General features: G+C 40.1%; 1 protein-coding gene across 1 annotated transcript; it reads left to right on the top strand.

The window, feature by feature from the left end:
• The first annotated feature begins 1842 nt into the window (after positions 1-1842).
• LOC124151680 lies at positions 1843-22988 on the top strand. The gene is made up of 4 exons (XM_046524273.2): positions 1843-2126; positions 17410-17616; positions 20006-20094; positions 22650-22988. The coding sequence occupies exons 2-4, from the start codon at positions 17420-17422 to the stop codon at positions 22682-22684; spliced, it is 321 nt and encodes a 106-aa protein (XP_046380229.1). The 5' UTR covers positions 1843-2126; positions 17410-17419; the 3' UTR covers positions 22685-22988.
• Positions 22989-23783: the final 795 nt, after the last annotated feature.

Raw genomic sequence — 23783 nt, 5'->3', positions numbered from 1 at the left:
TCACTGAGATACCATGCCGCAGTTTAACATGAATACCCCGCTCAGACACAGTATACTGACTCCGAGCCGACCAGTCCTTGTTTTAGCCCCTTAATGCCGAGCGCCAGACAGGGTAACAACAAGTACCATCCCTTAACGTCTTTTGGTATGACGCTTGGGATCGAACCCCGGACCTTCCGCTCTCCGGGCGGACGCTCTTCCACTAGACAACGGAGGCGGTCAAATTGTATCATAATATATAATGGAATATACAACGTCAACGCCAGAGACCCGTCTCGATTATCTGCTGAAACATATTCCATTGGGCATGAAAGGCAAAATAGCAGTGAAAATTGTGAACGAGTTGATAATAAGATTAATAATAATATAATAATGAGACACATATTTACCACAAACATATTCCGGCTGTGTTAGTGTAACATCGTACTCCGTTGAGGTTCTCAATCAGCAATATTTCGGGCTGTGTGTTTCCACACACGAGTACAATATGCGAAGTCGGTTCCTTCTGACCACGTGGTGATATTACTGGAAGATGTTAAGAAAGGCGCAAACCTCTTCTCACTCACTCACTCACTCACTGAATAGGTATTTCGCTGCTATTGCACTGATCAGACGAATGGGATGTACATTCTAATTTCTTGTAAACTTACCCATGACAAATCGAAATTGTCTTACTTTGCTTTTAGTAGAGATTTCTTGTGATTATCGAAAATGTTCTTTTCTTCATTATTGTTGTCATGTATAGGTTTTGTCCATCAATGTCCATCAATGTCCATCAATGATCACGCCATTTTACAAATAAAGCGACAAAATCATTTCCATATTCCATAAACACAATATATAACGTCAACGCCAGAGAATAACCTGTCTCGACAATCTGCCGAAACAGTTTCCATTAGGCGCAAAAGTCAAAATGGCGGTGAAAATGAAATGAATGGATCACCGAAAATCAGCGACGAAAGAAATATCTGCCAAAAACAGAGTCCATTGAAAAATTCCAAACCATGATCGAATGAAGTTTTATAGTTGTATATAGTTCAGTTTTTCCATTTAAAATAAATTATAGAATCTGTAATAAATATTCCCCAGATGAAAATAAAATAATACCCGTATTAGTGTTATCGATTTGAACATCAATAACCAAAATAATGTCAGATGCAAATCCCTTTTTTGAGTTGTACCATATGTTCCTAAGGTGAACAATTGACTTGCCGTTGCATGTGTTCGTGACGGGTGCTACCGGTGGGACAGGACACGCTCACCTTTTCGCGAACACCTGGTATCATCACTATTTGATAGTGATTCATAAACACATGCTCATGATATAGTGGGAACTGTACAATCGACTCTGCATTTAGTAGAGATTTCTTGTGATTATGGAAAGGGTTTTGACGTTTTTATTTATGTCCCACTGATCGATGTGATCAAACTGACAATGCATTAACTATCTGAGATTCTTTCATGTCATTGATGCTAACAAAGAGCCAAGTAGCAGTACTGATATTCAACAACGCCCATCCATGCCCTGACTTCTTTAAACAATACCAGTGTTCCCCTTCCAGAACGTTAAGGGCTTTGCAAGTGTTGACCAGACACATTGAGCTACAACAACCGCGGCAGACATTAACGAAATACACAGGTAAACCGATGAAGTAGCTAACACAGACCCTCGTTTCTATGTGCAATGATGCTGTCATACTTTTTGATATAGTCGAGTAGCACTAGAATACGTCCCAAGGCGAGGATGGGATGAATATTTCATATGTGGGAGAGAGGAGGGTCCTTGTCTAGAGCTCGTGAGCTGCACGCAACATGCACGGTAGTGTGTAGGCGAGTGGGTTCAAAGAGGAGCCGATACAAACATAAAATCTCGCCCAATGAAGACCACCGCTCATTCTGTGACGTGATTTGAGAACGACACCGCCGACAAACAAACCCTGGAGCTGGTGGCCTTTCCAATTCTGATACTGGAAGTAGACAGACGAAATTTCTCATAGAAGTTTGAAGCCACATTGCCAGTCTAAAGGTGTCTCGAAGGTTTGGACAAGAAGATAAATTTTAACGGATTTCATAACGTGAAACGACGTTATCAACCCAAAGGCCGTAGAGAAGCATTGTAGTTAAAGGTAAGTTCGTATTGTTTTGTTATAGTTTTTTTGTATGGTAATAAATCCTCGCCTTTAAGTAATTTCCTCGTTTTGACAGGACATCATACTGTGAACTCGTGGTGCTAGATTAGTATTGATCTTGCAAACATGCTTTGTGAAGAAACGCTATTACTTGATCCTGACGTAAGGGAAACAGTTCCATCGGAAAGGACATTAATAAAACATTTAGACAATGTATGAGTATGATATATGGTTTTCAAACTAAGTGATCTGTTTCCTTGCAAGGACAGAAATGGGAGCTATGGTGTAATTACTGAACACATATCGTGTAATACTTCCACTTCCGACTTAATGTAGAACAGTAGTATATATGACATGGTCCACGTAACTGATGTTTGAACCGCGTGCTGGTAGAGATTGTGGCCTCGGTTATCAGTGTTAGAACATAGCCATGGCTGGATGGTTAACATTGTATCAGCAATTAAAGCTTTTATCGAGAGGATGTTTGACAGAACCAACTGAACTATCACAAAGGTACGAGGAAAACAATCGTTAATTAGATTTTCGTGACATATGATTTATAGGGATTCCGTAAACTGAATATTGTTATTATCGCTTGTGCAGACTGGTATAGCTAAATAAGAATGGCTAAAATGAGTGACACTTCAGAAAATCTCACCACGATCACCCATGTGTTTGTTTGTTTGTTATTTAACGCCGCACTCAGCAATATTACTGCTGTACGACGGCGGTCTGTAAATAATCTGGACCAGACAATCCAGTGATTGATATTATGAGCATCGATCCACGCAATTGGGATCGATGACATGCATCAACCAAATATGAACCCACTACATGTCATAACATTTTCGGAAGTAAAATGTGTTAATATTCCTTTTTTCTTGTTGGGTTAGTTTCCCCTCAAATGAATCTGGGCCCTGTACATTACAATTCTCGCTTGTCTAAGTTCATATAGTTAGTTTTGGTACCAACTATCTGTCATACTATTTTTTAAAAAGAAAAGTGTCTTAAAATGATTCTAGTGTTCTTGTGGGGTTGTTAGATGTTTTTGCCCAAAAGAATCTTGTCGCTGAGATATTTGAAAGAAAGAGATCCAGGATGAAAACAGTTTTTCCAAGAATTGTAATTGTAGAAGTAATTACAACCTAGGGTCAGTTCCAAAGGAAAGCACTTCTCGTGCTTCTTGATAATATGGAAATAAGATACATACACAATTCATCAAAACCAAAGTGGCTATCATTTAACGTAACTAAAACATGTAATGTGCTTTCTTTTAAAAAACGTTTGGCATTTCGACACGGAACCTTTTGCCAACAAACTAATGCCGATTAGTTTAAACATCCGGGTTACCGAACAGATGACAGAGCTCGTACTGGTATCGATGACGCTTAAGATGCGCTGTGCCCTCTGATCATTGATGTATACATATGAATGAAGGCAGAATGCCTTTTAACGCCCGGATATTGAAGGTGTCGAGAAGATGATTTCTGTGAATTTTATATGACGGGTCTTATTTGATTTTCTCGTGATAGCTGGGTGGCCGACAACCCAGCGGACCTGAGTTTTTTTGAAAAAAAGTTGTGATTTATCATTGACAGTTTTGTCATGTCGGCCAAATTTGTTTCTAAAGATGACTGCGTTACATGACACTATCGTGGCCGAGTGAGTGAGTGGTTTGGGTTTTACATCGCTATTAGCAATATACAAGCAATACCGCGAGAAATGGTCTTCACACACTGTACACATGTGGGGAATCGAACCTGGGCCTTCGGCGTGACAAGCGAACGCTTTAACAACTGGGCTACCCTGAACGTCCCTTATATGTGTGACTCGTAATGTGTATTATCCTTATCTGGATGAAGTGTGTATAAAGTTTCATAAAACAATATAAATAATGTATAATTAGTTATCGTCGCTATATGGCTGAAGCATTTCCGTTGTGATATTGTACATCAACTCACTCACTCATTCAAATGTACAATAATACAGAATGTAACTGGTTCATCCAAATTTTTGAACTGGCATAGTTATTCGAAGATGGTGTTTCAACTAGACTTCCTGTTATTAGAGGACAGTGTTTTAAACACGAATAACTAAGTACATGCTACAAAATATCTTTACCAAACTGTGCCGTTAACTGATATGGTATCAGTTGCGTTGTTCCTGACATTAATAACTACTATAGACATAGTTCCCGTAACGCAAAGCTATATCCCAAATCGTCCTTAATATGAACGTCTGTCTACCCATTGACATTAAGTTGGCTGGTTTGTTGTTTAACGCCGCACTCAGCAAAATTCCAGCTATATGACGGCGGTCTGTAAATAATCGAGTCTGGACCAAACAATCCAGTGATTAATATCATGAGCATCGATCCCCGCAATTGGGATCGATGACATGCATCAACCAAGTCAGCGAGCCCGACCACCCGATCTCGTTAGTCGCCTTTTACGACAAGCATGGTCGCCTTTTACGGAAAGCATGGGTTGCTGAAGACCTATTCTACCCCGGAATCTTCACGGGTTCCATTGACATTAAGATGCAAGAGCCTTTCGGACATCCATACTCTATCGTATACAGGACGCCGCCGGGTGATACCGTGGATGACCACTGCAAACAGTAAGAAGAGTAAATGTTTACGCCATGATGGAGAGTGTTAAAGGAAATGGCACTGGGATGAACGAATACGTGATCGAGTTTGGCTTAACGCCATTAATAAAAACGACAAAACCTTTCCCATTGTCAGAAGAAATCTTTGCTAAAAGCAGCGTCGATTGTGTTTATGAATCACTATCAAATAGTGATGATGCCAGGTGTTTGCGAAAAGATGAGCGTATCCTGCCCCACCGGTGGCACCTGTCACAAACACATGCAAAGGCAAGTCAATTGTTCATTTAAAACACGGCATCATTATTTCAGTTATGTCACAGTGAATCAGCTTAATGGGAAGAAAACCCTAATTGATGCAAGTCCTAGACGTTGACCAGTACGATGGAACCCACGAGCACGTGTATGGTGCTGAAAACTATAGAATTTTAGCAACAACCAGGATTCGAACCAATGCTCATTGGTATCTGGCTCGCCTGAGGTTCACGACCCTGCCACCCCTGCCCAAAAATGTCAAGAGGATGAAGCATCCTATGACCTTAAGGATGTAGAAGGTCAAATATCTGTTTCAGAGATCGAAATAAAATATATCGTCTGCATAGTTACTTTAAAAAGATCAACCCGATTGACTTCACCGTCACTATTTGAATCCCTTAAATGCTGCTTGACCAAAATACTTAATCCATGTTTACTGCTTTTGTTGTTTCGCTCTGGCCCTTCAAAGGATATCTCAACACAAGGGATGTGGCTTTTATTGCCGAAACATCAGTTTTGGAATGTGTATGTTCTTTTGTCAGTTACTGTTCCATAGCTACGGTCCTGGGGAGATTGACTTGAGTAAATATTGTGACTCTTGTCACAGGTTTGTTTGTTTGTTTGTTGTTTAACGCCGCACTCAGCAATATTCCAGCTATATGGCGGCGATCTGTAGAAAATCGAGTCCAGTGTGTGCTGCAACGGTGAAAATCATACAGACAGACTTTTGAAATTGTTAATAAACTGGGGCGGTCGGGTAGCCTAGTGGTTAAAGCGTTCGCTCGTCACGCCGAAGACCCGGGTTCGATTCCCGACATGGGTACAATGTGTGAAGCCCATTTCTGGTGTCCCCCGTCGTGATATTGCTGGAATATTGCTAAAAGCGGGGCGTAAAACCAAACTCACTCACTCACTGTTTATAAACATTCTGGCAATGGGAGTTCAAGTCTCAAAAGCTAACAACAAAGGTATTGACACAACATATCAATAAGGAATATTGCTTTTAGCAAATGCATATATTTACTTTTATCCTAACTAACATTAAAATACCAGCTTCTGATTGGTTAAGGAACGGGCGTTCATTTTCCAAGTCGCCCGCACATGCAGCCCGTTCGTGTACCCGTTGAGAAATCAATCGCAATACATCCAAGGTAACATGCATATCTCGAATAAATATTGTTGAATTCATTCGTGACCAACTCGTGTTATTCCGGGACAAGCCGAATAGGGACTCGTGCCCCGCTCGTGGCCATTTTTGCGACCGGGTTCCGTCTCAACGCAAACGAGCATACCTAAAACAATTGTCAACTCGTTGCGTTATGGTTCACTTACATTTTCCCATATAATATATATATTTCAGATGCAATTTAAAGCACATCGGGACATGCGGAATTATACAGTATGATTAAACACATTTAACTGTGTCTTTGGTATATTTTAAGATGCAAGACATACGTAAAATCAAAAAAATATTTCTGAGGGATTCTTTGACGAAGAACTTGAAATCATACGCGCATTCATACATAACATTCATCGATAGGGGGACGAGTCTTCTTGCAGGTTACGGAAAGGGGCGAGTGGTGACGAATGCGTTGAGTTAACATAAACCGAAGTTTATCCGAATGCATTGGGTAAGGGGAAGTAACTCGTTTCGTTTGCGTCGTCTGCTACGAGTCCTGCTAACTCGGTGATAAATTCGCTGTCAACCGATCCCTCGGGGCATATGGTATGATGTACCCTATGAGTGTGCCTATGTACCCCTCGCCTGACACACAGGGTACATCACACCCTGTACCCCTCGAGATCTTTTGTCAACTTATAGTGTCTTTTGTTTTCCCACTTTATCATTGCACACAATAAAACACTGATGATGGGAAGTTACTTAAAACACGTTAACTGTTCCTGTCTCAACTACAGATTCTATGTCTCGAAGATCAGGCGCACACATCAGATAGGAAACAACACGCGGAACCAGCGGGTGGGATGGGGTGCAGCGGGCTGATTTGGGGTGCAGGGTGTGCACCCTCCTTTTGTAAACATAAATTGTCAATGCAACAGAATAACCAGCCTAGATTTTCTGTCCAAACCCTCCGCGCCTGGTAATATCTAAACCGTTTACCAGTATGTTTGTTTGTTTGTTTGTTGTTTAACGCCGCCGCAGCAATATTACAGCTATAGGACGGCGGTCTGTAAGTAATCGAGTCTGGACCACACAATCCACTGATTGGCAACATGAGAATCGATCCACGCAATTGGGATACGATGACATGCATGAACCAAGTCAGCGAGCCTGACCACCCGATCCCGTTAGTCGCCTCTTACGATAAGCATAGTCGCCTTTTACTATTATGTGATATCAAATGAATGAATGCTCTAATTCTGTTTGTTTGTTTGTTGCTTAACGCCGCACTCAGCAATATTCCAGCTATATGACGGCTTAAATTAAGAATGACTGTTTGAGTGGACGTTACGAGTAACCCCTGTTCAACTTCAAACGTGTTTTATCTCAGAATAAGAAAGAATACAGCTATTACTCCTAATATGTAGGTTCTGAAACAATACATGACAGAAATGTATTCACAATTTACGGTATAAATAATAATGATATGACATCTTTACCAGTTTAGATGAAAGAATTATACAAGTTAAAATAATGTAATCTTGAAAAAAATCTTTTAGTTTGATACAAAGAACTTCAAAGCCAATGACAAAACACCACCGTCTTCATTCTCAAGAAACTGGGCTCTCCTCCCACAGCATACAACAGAGTCTTCGTCACTGAAATAGACAGATGTCGTTATAACCTCTGTAATGTTCTTTGTTTAGAAAAGGTCGGTGGAGTAATTAGAGAGAAGTACAACCACAGATTTGACGCCATTGCTTTGTGTGTGAAGGAAGGTGTTGAGTGGTAATCGCAGAGTGCCCAAGCCTCAAATCATTGTCTCAGGTCGTGTCGATTCTGGAAACTGCTAAGAGTATAGTTATACCAATATTAATAGCAGACATGAATGGATTTGTCCACTGGAGGCTATAAACGCTGTAGAGTCTACAATTGTACTCGGCATTAACATGTCCTGTGGTTATTTCCATACTTCGGGCACTGCTCCATCAAAAGAAAATTATTATCTTCAAATAATATGTAACTTGAAATAAGTAATGAAAGTTTTGATGAGCTATGCTGGACAGTGGTATCATGTATTCCAGACATTTATTTAACTTAACTCATTTACCAAATTTTCCTTTTAGAATTATTCTGACCTAAACTGAAGGAATCTTTCGACGTTGTTTGTGAAACTCATTTTGCTTTTATGCCTACCGTGATAGTAAATGCAGTATTGATCAAATCAGAAGTATTAAATCACCTATTTCTATCATGTTACTGAAACATTCCTTTGAAATTATTGCAAATATCCATTTCCCATTGATAACACCGATAACCCTTTCCATGATCATAAGATGTCTCTGCTTAAAGATGAATCCATTGTACGATTCCGACAGAATCATGAGAATGTGTTTATGAATCATTTAAATATTTTTGAAACCGTTATTGTCGATGCCATCGTATTTCGTCGACATAGAAAAACAAATTTATCACATCATGGGCAAAATGTTTTCCTCGTACTAGTCTATACATACAGTAGGTGGTGGAACTGTTTTAAACAATATGTTACAGTGTTTTACCTTCATGTCGGAGGAAAAGTAAAATGACGTGAAAATCAGACGTTCACCAATCACGGGTATGGTACTGACTGACAACAAATCCTAAATAGCGCATTGATTCGGAATCAGCTGATCCTGGGACTACAAGGGGACGTAACTAGGCAGAAAGGACGACACAGCTTGGACCACTAGGTCACCCGCACTTCTCAGTAAACTAAACCCCGTGTGGATACCGGGCTAATAACAGGTCCCCAGCAACCTATGCTGGTCGAAAGAGGTGACCAAAAGGATCGGGTGGTCAGGCTTGGTTGATTGCATTTCAACCATTCCCGACGGCGTGGGTAGTTACTTATAACATCAATCACTGGATTATCTGGTCCAGAATCGATTATTTACAGACCACCGTCATATAGCTTTACATTGTTGAGTGTGGCGTTAAACAATAAAAAAAAACTAAGCCAATTTTGCTTGAGTACAGTCACTTAATACACACAAAGACAAGTAATTATAATCATATCAATTTATTGATAACTGAAAATTGATTCTAAGTATGGTAATAAGGGCATTACATCTTACAGACTGATAGGGATATAACCAGATATTTCATCAAAACTTTGATCGCGAATTTGAAATTTAAATACATTTTAATTGAAATGAAAATAAAAAATGAATAAAAAAGTAAAAACCTTTTTTGCCTTTCCATAGCCCACCTAAACACCAGTATAGTTGATATATTCAAAGAAAAGCGTTTGGAGTTTTGTTATTCTTACCATTTATAGCATAATAATAAGAATATGATCGTAGTAATTTTGTCTTTGAGTATATAAAAGTTGAAGGGTTATAAGTTTTGGTCTCGAACATGGTTCTGTTGAAATTGGCTTTAACATCGCGTTCAAGACTGTTTAACTCACGTAGCGATATAAAGCTGCTCGTACCGGTCCAGACTAATGCCACTTTTATGCAGTGATACTTCACTCTGACACATTATACCGATTCCGTGCCGACCAGTCCTTGTTTTGTCCCGTTAATGCCAAGCGCCAGGCCGGGAAACAGCGAGTACATTCCTTTAAAGTATTTTGGCATGACGCAGCAGGGGGATCGAACCACAAACCTTCCGCTCTCCTCTGTGACGGAAACTCCCGCATAAACTTCACACTTTATTACTTATTATTTGAAAAATAGCCTATTCCGCAAAATTAATGTCAACCGTACACCTGTTTTAACTCAGACAGTAATGTGATAGCCGTTAAAGCGTAAGCATTATCAGTATGCCTGGTTAGGCTAAACGATATGAAACTATAACTCTCACCGTAAATACCGTCAAGAGAATTGTAAAAATAACACTTCTTATTTTAAACCTTTTTACTTTGTGTTTGAAGTTGAATCTATTTCTTCAAGTAGCTTGTTATAGCCATTCTGAGCGACATTATCGACGCCTAGGTGCTAAAGTTTCCTTTAATAAAACTCTCAACATTGCTTTACATTGAGCTTTAATGGAGTACGCTTGTCCGCACCCTTAACGGAGATCTTGTCCTTAAATAAATCGATCTCTGACTCTGAAGCAACGATTTGTGACATAGAAACACAAATCTCAAGTCTTAGTAGAAATTCACATGACTCTTTCCTTCCAAGAACGTTTGATTTGAGAACTTCCCTGTCCACACGTGGCTTTGTACTCCCTCCTACGATTCCGTTCAAAGAATCGTTTGTCACGCTATTGTTGCACAATTCAAAGCTTTGGCGGTGCGTAGATCTAACAGTGGTGTTTAACAGTGATGTTAAACATCAACACTTAAAAGATGGCATGGGCTCTTTAGTTCCAAGGAGTTACCGTGCATGGTTCATATTTCAATTTTTGCTTTATACGTCTGACTGGATACTTGTTCGTTTATGAAAAAAATATTTCAATTTAGTTCGTACTATAAGATCAAAGTCCATAGATTCTAATTTCCTCTTTGTTTGAGCAATTGCTAAATTTGACCTTCAAGTTAAAGTGAAATAGAGAAATAGAAACAGGTAACTGGAAAACTAAAGTTGCCATGATCACTGTAGTTTACCGATACCAACCTTTATATTGCTGAGGTACTACTTGGCTGCAGTATAGCCGATTCGACTCAAATGATTTTTTGTTCTCGTGAAGGAAAGAGATGATAAGGACCCCTTTGGCTTACAGGATCCTTATGATTTAAGAAATGAGCTAAACGATTGAAAATTGTTATGAACGTTATCAAAGATGTCAATATGAATGAAAAATAGACCTCGTTCTTAACAACACTAGCATGTTTGGGACCCAAGGTATTTTTACTTAGTAGATAATGACCACAAACATTAAAAGATATCATCCAGGTCAAATGGGTGATCGTGGTGAGATTTTCTGAAGTGTCACTCATTTTAGCCATTCTTATTTATTCGAGCAAGGTAATTTGGCCAAGGAGTGTAACTTAAGCTTCGGGTGTATGGATGATCTTATTTCGTTTAATAACTACAAAATAGCCAATTCCCGTCCGTTCATTACCAACCTGAACTAGAAACAAAGGAGACCAGTGAGACCGCCTCGTGTTTCATGTCTACATCTATGCATAAATATTCAGAGTGACCAAACATTCTCCACAAGACAGTATGACAAGTGGGATAACTTCAACTTTCAAATAGTCCTTTTCCCCTTCATTTCTAGTAAAATTCCAGCAGCTCCAGCCTTTGGTGTCTACATTTCACAACTTCTGAGGTATGATCGAACATGCTCTTCCAAAGAAGATTTCAAAGAGCGTCAGACTCTTGCTCAAAAGTTGATCAAGGTTACTAATTGATGGCCTTCACAAGCATTCCAAACGTTTCACGGTAGACATATGGAGGACATCTCTAAATGTGACGCATCACTGACAAAAATGATGTCCGACGCAATTCCCTATTTTGACTCCAACGTCAGAATGATAAGATCTGATTGGTCCACGTGATCTTGATAAAATACTTTGTAGTAGCAAAGTCCCGTGTTTTTTCTCTCAGGTGAACAATTGACTTGCCTTTGCAAGAGACGAGTACCACCTGGTACCATCACATGCTACATAAACACATGTTGTATGATACAGTCGGAATCGTACAAATGAACTCAGCTTGCTGTATAGATTTCTTATGACTATAGAAATGTTTTTTGTCGCTTTTTATTTGTAAGGGAAAAAAGCGTCTTTCCGTGAAATTTTAATTTAAAAAAATTGAATTGAGTCCTGAACTCCGAAGACCCCAGGTGTGGTTTTCATTATAATAGCTGAATACAGTAACAGATTCCAGATTTACAATTCATAGATACCAGCCGCAGCGTCTTTGAACATGTTGGGCTTTAACACCGCTTTGAACAGTATTCCAGTTATATCATGGAGTGTATCTTGATGTTTGAGGACATTCCGAAGTGATGCAGGTCTTAGACGAGCACGGGTGTAGTGCCGACAAACCCAAAAACATAATCGGGGCGAACCGGGATTCGAACCCAAGATCATAGGTTTCTTGCTCACCTCGGTGAACTGTGGCGACGTAACTTAAGGGAATTCATTGCGTAACCATGTTATATTTAATGATTAAAAACGTAATCTACGTCACAACACAATGTTTGGGTATGTAATACACACTAAGCGACTCCTGAAACCGAGATGTCTCCCATCCCTGTCACAAACTAATGTCATAAATGCAGCAAAATGATAAAAGTCCGTATATAAAAACTCCCATTGTAAACTTAACAAAAGCAAACAGGGAAACACGCACATGAAAGAGAAGTGTTATGTGATGTTAAAGTAACAAGCACATCAATACGCTTTAATGTCCTTAGTGTAAACCATTATCAGAGATTGGCGATGGCTCATTAATTCTAATGGACACACATGTTAAACATGGCACATGCGAATGAAAAGATCATAGGGCCAGCAACGAAACATTTGACCCGTTAACTGTATGTGCGGAATTGATCAGTTTGTATTTAATTATGAATGAGGCATTGTGTAACACTTCACTCATAGTTCCTTGGTTTCAAGTGAATATAAATTTGATGGAGTCAGACTGACGCCTTGCTAAACGGCTTGTCCTCTCTACAAAGCGTGAGTGTGGTTTGTAATTCTCGAAGAGATGGGGATAGGATTTTTCAAAATGTTAAACTGTGTGAAATTGCATTATTGTGAAACAACATTTCAGGGCATAGGGTGAGGTGGTTAGGGTGGCCGAGCGGTTCAATGCCTTCGCTGAAATGAAGTCAATTCACTAACGAAGCTTGATTGATGAGCTCTGAACCTCACACAGAAGAATTGACCTAACAGACATGACATAAGCCCCTTTTACATTACAAACAATGTTGGAAGATTTTTAACCCAATTTCTTGGAAGCCACTCTCTCGGCTGTTCAAAAAGTGCTCCACAGATGCTATCGTTCGAATCAAAATGATGACGGGCTAGAGCTTTCTTGGTTTCTTGGGCAGGACACGCTTACCCTTTTCGCGAACACCTGGTGTCATCACTGATTTTCAGTGGTGCATTCATATAATTTCCACAGCTATTTGCCCTTTACGCCAAGTGGGGTCTGGTTCGGTAGAAAATATAGACTGGTTATTCTCTTGCCATGACAATTTAGATTCATTTTTGAGAACAGCTGAAAATCCTACGGCGTCAGATCAGGAGAATAAGATGGTGCTGTAAGAGATCAGAGCCACACTCTTGGGTTGCAGTCATGACAATGACTGATTTGTGCGCTGAAGAGCACACCTTTTCTCAGCTTCCCCTGCCTCGTATTCTTATTGTCATCCCGTAATTGTCTCAAACGTGCAGCTCCGTTTGTTGTCTGGCCATTTGGAAGATAATCCACCATGACAACCTCGCCATCCCAGAACAGTATTTTGACAGTCTTTGCCTTCTTTGGTGGTGATGATGTCAAATTCTTCCACTGTTTTCATTGTTGTTTGTCAGTTGCGAACCGTTGCAAGAACCTTCCTGCATCAGCTTCAAACAGAGGTAAATTACCAAGAGTTTTTCTTGGTACGTGTTTTGGAACCCATCGAGCTGTGATAACAGAATGGATTCACCCTTGAGAAATGCCTGCCGAACAAGCAATATGTCATTCGCCGGTCGGTTATCACCACATGGTGGATTCTCTGGATCATTTCTGTTGGTGACCCCTGCTTATTTTACTGACTTGTCGCAACAATTTGCCCAAATGACTCAAGTTTGATGGTTATATAATATTTTTAACTGTTAGGCAATTCCTTATATGTGAGGCTCCGAACTCAACCGTATGTCAGTTTTTACAGCCACCATTTTGTATGGTCACACAAATGGTTTGCATTCATGTCCCATTTTTTGCTTATCCTAAGTAATTCTGGTACTTGTATCAATGTAAAATAGTTTCAAAAGCTAAATATATATCCTTTACTGCAGGGTATCCCTGCTCTACGAAGCATGTTCAGATCTTAAAGAAAGCCATCGAGCAATACACAGGGGCTGGAAGACCTAACGTCACACGTGATCTCAATACGTCTCAGTAGAATTCCGCTTTCCCTCGCGACAACTGACTCAATTGATTGAATCTATTTGGCAAAAAATGACATGGATATAAGACACAGTAGCTCTAAAAAACCACAATAATGTAAGCCTCGATTGGGGATTAAACTTCGCTTGGAATTAGCGTTCTTTGGCTGACCTTAAGGCTTAAGGCCGTTAAGGATAAGATCGCTATAATGCGCATATCGCAAAGAAGCACGTGGAATGTGCTTACGTTAGAGAGGAATCGTAAGTGAAAATATGTGCCCCTTCGGTAGTAATACCTGCACAACAGAGTTAAACCGAAGTCCATAATTGTAATGAAATTTCAAATTTCAAGGCAGCCTGTAAATAATCAATGTTCCGTTAGACTTAGTTTAATAAAGTGTACATGGTTACAGCGGGCCTACTTTACCTGGTCGAATGGCGTAACTGTGCATGTAGGGATGTACATAGGAATCATAAATATTTGCATGCTTAACACGTAAATACATGCTTAACGGGACCCTCTTAAGGAGGTTTGGGTGGTGGGGTGATTAGGTGGCAGAATGGCGGCGTGATGGGTAGTCCTATGGTTAAGCGTAAGGCCCGGGTAATTGCCTACATGAGGTTACGCCGATTTTTGGCGTCCCCCGCCGTGATATTTACTGTTATATTGTTAAAAGCGGCGTAAAATTATGCACGATTACTCACTCACCATCATAATACTTACAATCGTAGTCATTTTAGATTACTTTATCCAACACATTCTATATAATTATAGCATATTAAAATCTCGTAGATATTCTTACCAGTATCTACTCGATATTAATATGATGAAATATCGTAGTGATCACTAATCAGGTGAAGTTAAGCAACGTCGGTCTCGGAGAATACATTGATGGGTGACCATGCACGTTCAGCAGCTTGACTCCTGAGAGTTTCTAGGGCTTCGGTCCTGCCGAAACTGATGCACATGTACCACATGTGGTGTCTCCTTTGGCAAGTGACTTTGTTCGAAATGTGCCTCTGTTCACCCAGCAGTGAGTGGGTACCCGGTAGGATGAGATGGTAATGCGGCTGTTAACCTTCTAGCGCCTCACAGGATCCCTAGGGAGCTGAGAATAAAAATCGAGTGCTCATTGATCCATTGCCTTGGGTAATAATGTAAGCGCCATGAGCACACGAGCTGGTATGGAGTTTGGCGCCCTACAAATGGACTCATTATTATAATTGTTATTATAATTATTATTATCATTATTTAGCATGATGTAGATGTTCCTCTCATCGAGATAGGGCGATACACTCAAGTTCCGTGAACAGAAAGAACATGTAAGTGTTGTAATATACAAGCCATCCCCATATACTTATACCGTGTACTGTTGCCTAGAAACAAATATGTCAATGATGGTTAGAATAGTCTGCCGCCTTTACGTGCTTGAATAAAGATTGATTTATCTATTAATGTAATGGCATGGATTTCGCAATAACTTGTCCTTTCGGTATCCATCTAAATAAGAAGTAGATACTAACCATGTAATATATCCGCATATACAATATATCTTCGCTTTTAATTACCGGTTAAATAAAAGCAACAAAACACAAATTTAATGCAAATATGTGCAAAAAGCAGCGTCGATTTTTACGATTCAGACACTAACATGAGAATGTGTTATAGGAATGCGCTATGATACCATGTGTTCGCGAAAAGGTGGGCGTATTTTGACCCACCTGTTGCATCTGGTCACAAACACATGTGAAGGCAAGTCAATTGTTCACGGGAAATACGCAAAAGTGAATGTAACCATGAAACGGAGTGATTAACATTCAAACACGCGCTCATATTAATTGCATTATAATGACAATATATACGTGTACAATAAAATACACTTTTACATAATGACAAAAAGCACTTTCACTAAACGTATTCAGAGATTCTTTTAGTAGACACGCCGAGGACTGATATCAGCTTATTACGCCAAAACGTCCCCAATGCGCCTCATATGTTATTGGTATCACTACATCAAGCAATCACATTAACGTAGCATAATAACTCCTGACATTACACAGATCAGTGGCAAGGTATCGTTGATTATTAAACTCACAGCATGAGAATAACAATGACAGGCCATAAACGTACATTATATATGTTCTCTTGTCCCGCGACACTTCCTCATAACGAGGCGTAGAGGGAGAGGAGCCTTTTATTATTTACGCTCTCGTGCGTCGGCGTGACGTCGAAAAGGGAAAGAACTATTTCGGTCTTTTTTACTCTATATGGAACAGTTGGTGGGTAACTACTATTTTATTCATTAGTAGCTTTTGATAAGTGTTGGTAGCATGCAGAGAATGGAGATAGCATCGAGTGATCAGTAGGTTTGATACGTGCGTGAATCTGACAGAGCTTTCTAAACTGGCAATATATACCCCATGTTTGACGGTGGCTAAAATGACACAAATAAGAAATGTTTTTTTGATGGTGATGTATTTGATAGGGTACTATAGTTGTGTTTTGGACCTTAAGTTTCCAGTGTTTCTGTTTTCAGTCAAATAACGTTTTGATAACGTTTGTATGTATTTTGTTTTCAAATCCTGTTTTCAAGAGGGTACTTTCTTTTGCCCGGCAGTGTATACAGTGTATAGCTTTTGTTTGATACTGTGCTCCTTACAACAATGATGGTTTTACATTTTGTTCACCAGGTTATCTCCCATGATAACACCCTTTTTGAATGCACGATTTGCACCGATTTTGATGCTAAGCCACTTACGCGGTTTGCGTTAAATTAAGATAAGTATTTCATCGATTTACTTCACTTCCCAAGAACGCCCCCCCCCCCCCTCCCCACCGACCACCCTACCCCTCCCCATCCCCACCCACCCCTGACACTCTGCGAGGTTAACCCATCACACTCAACCATCCAATATGATTGAGATGTTGCTCGCAAATCTCTTTTAAATTTCTACATCGTCCGTTTCGGGTAGCTTAATGTTGTGAGTCGGTGGAGGTGGTTATTGCTGAAAGTCCCGGGTTCGATTCTCAAAATGGGTAAAGTTTCTAGCACATTCTTGCTGCCTCCGGGTTGGTAGGGTAGCAAAGTGGTTTAAACTTTAGCTCGTCACGCCAAAGGCCCGGGTTTGAGTCCCCACATGGATACGCTGTGTGAAGCTCATTTATAGCGTCACCTGCCGTGATGTTGCTGGAATAATGCTAAGTGCGGCGTAAAACTATACTCACTCACTCACTCAAATGCTTTGATATGTCGTTTCAGATCCATCATCATGGCGTATGCGACGTTATTCCTCTTCGCCTGCGTTTGCATTGTATACGTCACAGAGGGAAGTTCACTTGACCAATCAGAACGACGCTTGGTAGCTCGTGGCGCCAGGAAACCACGTGCACACTATGGGATTGGCGGGTATCTGTATGGGAAAAGGTCACAGGTCACGGAAGACGATCTACTACAAACAGTTTCAAGGTGATTGCAAGGCTTCTCAGAAGATAAAGCTTATATTTACACAGCGGAAGTACTTTAATCCGAATTTAATCTCCAATACCGTTCCCTGCAAAGAAGATCGGATTAACAGATTTCATCGATTCGCAGTACATAGACCGAGATTATTAGTCGAATGTGTTTCTGAATCGTAATTGTCAGACGCGTGATGATCCGGGGTAGAATAGGACTCCAGCAACCCAATCTTGCCGTAAAAGGCGACTATGCTTGTCGTAAGAGACGACTAACGAGACCGGGTGCTCAGGTTCGCTGACTTACTTGATGCATGTCATTGATCCCATTTGCGTGGATCGATGCTCATGTTGTCAATTAATGGATTGTCTGGTCCAAACTCAATTAATTACAGACCGCCGTCATATAGCTGGAATATTGCTGAGTGCGGCTTTAAACAACAAACTAACGTAATTGTCATTTATTAGGAAAATAAAGTGTATTATCTGAGCCTTTGGAAAGCATAAGTCATATTGCTAAATCCTAATTAAAGGCATTTACGACGCGGAAACACACGAGGGTAATAACCTCTTTTATCATCATATAATGTCATTCTTAAAGTAATGGATATTTAAGACGTAATTTTACGACGAAACTTAAGAAACCTTGTATTAATAACTTTTGAGTGAACCGCCCAATGTATAATATAGTGACTTGTAGAAGCGGTGTTGGGAAGCGGTGGGTTAGCCTAGTGGTTAAAGCGTTCGCTCGTAAAGCCGAAGACCCGACTAGGCATGGGTACAATGTGTGAAGCCCTTTTCTAGTGTCCCCCGGTCGTAATATTGCTGGAATATTGCTAAAAGCGGCGTACAACTCAACTCACTTAACTCAATCACTACCCATGTTTGTCGACATGTACACTGGAAAACATTTAAGCAAATTGGGAACGTTAGTCAAGAATATTGTTGAGAAAAAAAAACGCATAGAGATTTGGAGGTTGACAGTAGTTCCTGCCAGGTCACCTAATTTGCATATTAATCGAATTATGATACCAGGTTTATCGGATTGATTTATCGCATCGAAGACACAAGCCTGTATTTGATAACATTTGTTACCCACTGACATTCCCATGAGTTAATCGTCACGATATGGCTGAAATATTGCCGATGTGACGGTAAACTTTAACTCACTCACTCACTCCTATCAGCTGTCGCCCTGAAAGCAGGGTTTATCGATTAACGAGGTAGTCCAGAATAACGGGTCCGGACCAACAAGGACACGGTGTAGACTAATTTCTCGTTTACGACCCTCTTCTTGAATAAGGTATGTCTGTAGTTTTATCGTCTTGACATTCCAGTAACCAGAGCCCCATGGCAATTTTTAAGGACTAACTGAAATATGTATGAAATGTTAAAATATGTGATCTATGTGAATGTGTGCATAGGTATCAGTGGTGGTTACATAGATCATTTCACAACGAGCGGCCGTGATATACAGTGAAACCTCGCTTATCCGGACGGTAGCTTTCGTACTTAAATCATTCGGATTAATACTGTACGGATTTGGGAGTATAGAAACAGACGGGATATAGACGGGATTCCGGGTTAGAATAGGTCCTCAGCAAGTTATGCTGGTTGCAAGGCAACATAATGGATCGAGTGGTCAGGCTCGGGGACTTGGTTTATTGCTTGCCATCGTACTCCGACGGCGTGAATGAGTGTGTGAGTGAGTAAGTTGGGTTAAACGCCGCTTTTAACAGTATTCCAGTTATATCACGGCGTGTCAGCTTAATGTGGGAGGAAAGCCCGAAGTGATGCAGATCTCAGACGTTTACCACTTCGATGAAACCCACGAGCACGGGTATGGTGCTGACAAACCTAGAAACATAATCGGGGCGAACCGGGATTCGAACCCACAATCATAGGTTTCTGGCGTGTGCAAGGGACGCAACTCTGCACAGCGAATTGCGGCGCCTTAGACGACTGGGCCACCCGTGCCCCCACGGCGTGAATGAGCGTGCAAGGATTAAACTGCGTTGGGATTCCGGTTTAGGGTTGGTCCCCAGCAACCTATGCTGTTTGAACGAGGCGACCAAATGGATCGGGTAGTCAGGTGATTGCGGATAATCGTACCCCGGCGGCACTGATCGCTCTCCCAATATCAATCACTGGGTTCTCTGGCCTAGAATCGATTATTCACAGGCTGTCGTCATTTAGCTGGAATATATCTGACTTCGGTGTCAAACAACAAACAAACGTTTTTCGTCCGGTATATGCAGGTTTCCTGATTCATATGGTCCGGACTAACGAAGGTTTAGTCAACTGTAATATTTCTGTCTGTGACTAAATACAACACCCCCATGCATTCAAATTTGCATAACCTATAATGTAATTTAATGTAATTCAGTCTGCTTCCACCACAGGCAATACATGACACTTCAGGAGGCGGCAAACATCATGCAGAAGGACCATGCCTTTGCCATGCTGGTTGCCAAAAAGATGGATACTGACGGTGAATATCCTTACGCAATATCAACAATATATTGTGCTCTCAACACATATGATTTAAAAGAAGGTTTATTAGCGTTGAGCGCATTAAATGGATGTTTGAAATGAAAGCTAGCAAGTTAAAGCTTACATGGAGACGTTACATCCATCACTGGCCTTGAAATATAGGCTTTCCTTGATGTTTAAAACAATAGTGGCTCTTATAAGTCAACAAAACATATATATTAAAAGAAGTTTTTGAGTGATACTGACAGCCTCCGCGGTCAGAGCGTCTCCCCGGAGACAGAAAGGTCGGTGGTTCGATACCCGGCCGCGTCATACCAAAACACGTTAGAAGATGGTACTTGTTGTCACGGTGCCTGGCTCTCGGTATTAAGGGGATAAAACAAGGGTTGGTCGGCTCGGAGACAGTATACTTTGTCCGAGTACGGAATTCATGTCAAACTGAGGCATGGTATCTTATCAGGATAGCTTGATAACACCGGCATTAGTCTTGACTAGTACGAGCACGCAAGCACGCACACACACGCATGCACGCACGCACGCTCTCTGCGTGTCTCTATCTTTGTGTGTGTCTGTCTCTCCATTTCTCTCTGTGTGTCTCTCTCCCGTCCTCTCTGTGTGTGTCTTTCTCTCTCTCCGTGTCTGTCTCTCTCTACCCCCCCCCCCCCCCCTCTCTCTCTCTACTGCGTTCCCTATTCCCTGTTTGCATGCGACGCTAGTGCCTTCACAACCATTAAAACATCCTGACTGAACATATCTTCCAAAATAAGGCGTTATGAGTATAAAACACCGTGACGCTAAATTATGATAAATAAAGTCTAATTTTGGGAATGAGCAGCGCTTGGAATGAATGCTCGATAGTTACCTTTAAACATTGCCTATATATTTTTCTGCAGTCACAGATCAAATGACTGTGTACTCTAGTTGGAGGCACTGTATTCCAGACAACCCCTTTTTGCTCTGGAAATGAAAGTCGCTGACTTCTTTTATGTCTAAGTGTAACAATAGCATATCAAGTCCAGACACAACAGTAACATTTACACGCTCCTGTAACAGATCGTTATGGAGCGCAAGCACATTTTATTTAGTCTCACTTGGTGTAAAACGTTTTTCGAAAACAGCACATAAAGGTTAGCCTGGGTTCGGTACATCTTCCCTTCCATTCCTTGGCAAACAATACCTTCCATTGCCACACAAATGTCAAAAAAATTAAATTGGACATCATTTGTGAAAAATGATAACCGGCATTTTGATCCTTCCCACATCTTGCTATTTGGCTGATGGGAGTAACTTTTAGGTGCCACACATACAAACACATTGTTCTGAAAATGGGCGATTAAAATCAAATAGAGACATGTGTTCATGTTTAGTTGAAATGAATTAATTGATCAATCGTTTAATATTCTGGGGGTAGGGTGAGAGAGATGGGGTGGTGTTGTGCGCAAGACATATATTTTGTCAGTCAGAGGTTTGGTTTTCGACATTCATTTTTCTCAAATATATGACTAAGATCATATTCGTTTGATTTGAACCCACACTCAAATTGTACGCTATAATAATTGACATGAAGGTTTAAGTCGATTCCCTTTCATACACAGCAGTTGATGCAAGTATAACAGTGAAATCAATAATGTATGCTTAGATCCAAGCCAATTCGGGATGAAATCATTATAATGGATTTGATTACAAGAAACGAGAATGAAAGCTTTATGAAAAACTATTTTCATATGAGGACCAAGAATTATGCTCCTTGTTCTCAACTGTAATCTACGCGAAAACATATGTTTATTTACTAATGGATTTGTGCCTAAGGTTAATAGTCATGCCTTGTGAAATGAAGTACGCTCGTTTCTTAAGACATGAACAATGCTGAATGGGTATCTGGTTTCCAAATGAAAATGAGACACAATATTGTGATTCTTGATGTACTTAATTAAACTAGATGTTGATAAATAAGTTTTTTAAAATCTCAAAGTGGGTACCTAAACAGATTGAAATGAAGACAGTTGATCATAATTAAAGCGTTTTTCTCAGCTAACTGATCTTGTCTGTCATGTGACCCCATGTTGAGAAATAATACAAGGCAATGATAATGGAGTAATTAAATTCAATTGATGAAAGAAGTAAAATCCTTTACCAGGTGTGTATTGATTTATGTAGAAGGCAATTAAATCCAAGCAGACACTGCCATGATAACTACATGCAGACAACAACAAGTTCTGAAGTTCACTTGTGACAACAGTTGTCGAAGCGTCTCAATATAACACTGTGACCTTTTATCTACATCTATAATAAATCATACATATTGCCTTTATAGATGATACAAGACATGTTCATAGGTAAGAAATGTTAAAACGCAGAATGATATTTTCACCAGGATATGCCATGCGTGTACACAATAGATAAAATTCCACTAATGAGCAATAAAGAAGTTTTTGAAAATGTCACTTTGCCATGAAATAGGAACATTAGAGTATTTTTTAATCTTTGATTTGAAGTGACACCATAAAAGGAACGATTAATTAACTCAACTGAATACGTGTTGTTTTATTTTAGGTGATGGCTACGTGCAAGTAACGGATCTACTTTAATGACGTCATGAGTTACTGACGTCATGGCCTGATGACGTCATGAATCAAGGATCCCCTGCGTGCCTTTTATTGCCCTTATGTGTTTGTGTCATATCTACGTGCTATGTACTGGCCATGTGATGAGAACAATATCAACTGATACACTGCACTGCTCCTAAATAAGAAAGAACATTTTGTCAGACAAATGATAACGCAGATCATTTCAATGTGAAAATTTCAAAGGCACAGCTGAACATGTTTTGGATTGGACGCATCTGCCAGAACGTAACCCATGCAGTGGTAATAAAATTCACTTCGCTCGGAATTCCGTTGTCTCCAGGCTAATCTTTATAACGGGTAAATCAAGGCCTGCAACTGTGTACATAAACAGAAGCCTCATTCCTAGGGGTCAAATGCAATATTCTTTTTATTCTACAATAATGTTACTTCAAAGTGTATTTGAAATTCGGGCATTTAGAAACTACTAACACTTGGAAATATTACAGAAAATGATGCTACATTTACTTCTAATACTTCTGTCTGCAGCATTTGAGAAAAGTATGTTTAAAACATTTATTCTTTTCTTTTAAGAACCAAAATAAAACATTTATTTGAAATATTATCATCAATTGTCATCACTTTATTGCAATGACTGAAGTAGCAATATGTACAAGTATACAAGAATCATAGATCGACAACGGATGTGGTCATTGGTGGTTGGTAACTTCATGCCTTCTCTGGGTAACACATGATGCCATCTCAATCAGGGATTGACATGAACAAATATTTCTCGAGGAAGACGACGACGAAGAAGAAAAAGAAGACGTTTATTCTTTTGAATCACATTTGTTTGTTGTTTAACGCCGCACACAGCAATATTCCAGCTATATGGCAGCGATCTGTAAATAATCGAGCCTGGACCAGTGATTGACATCATGCGCATCGATCTACGCAATAGGGATACGATGACATGCATCAGCCATGTCAGCGAGCCTGACCACCCGATCACGTTAGTCGCCTTAGACAAGCATGCTCTTGAATCACATACAGTGTCATAGTCAACATACAGTTCTTATATAGTAATTTACAAAATACATAAATAAACAGTACAGAATAAATA

This window comes from Haliotis rufescens, unplaced genomic scaffold (genome assembly GCF_023055435.1).
Source record: "Haliotis rufescens isolate VD_foot unplaced genomic scaffold, xgHalRufe1.0.p SCAF_4, whole genome shotgun sequence".
Classification (NCBI taxonomy): Eukaryota; Metazoa; Mollusca; class Gastropoda; order Lepetellida; family Haliotidae; genus Haliotis; species Haliotis rufescens.
The sequence above is the reverse complement of the archived record's forward strand: the minus strand, read 5'-3'. Positions and strand labels throughout refer to the sequence as shown.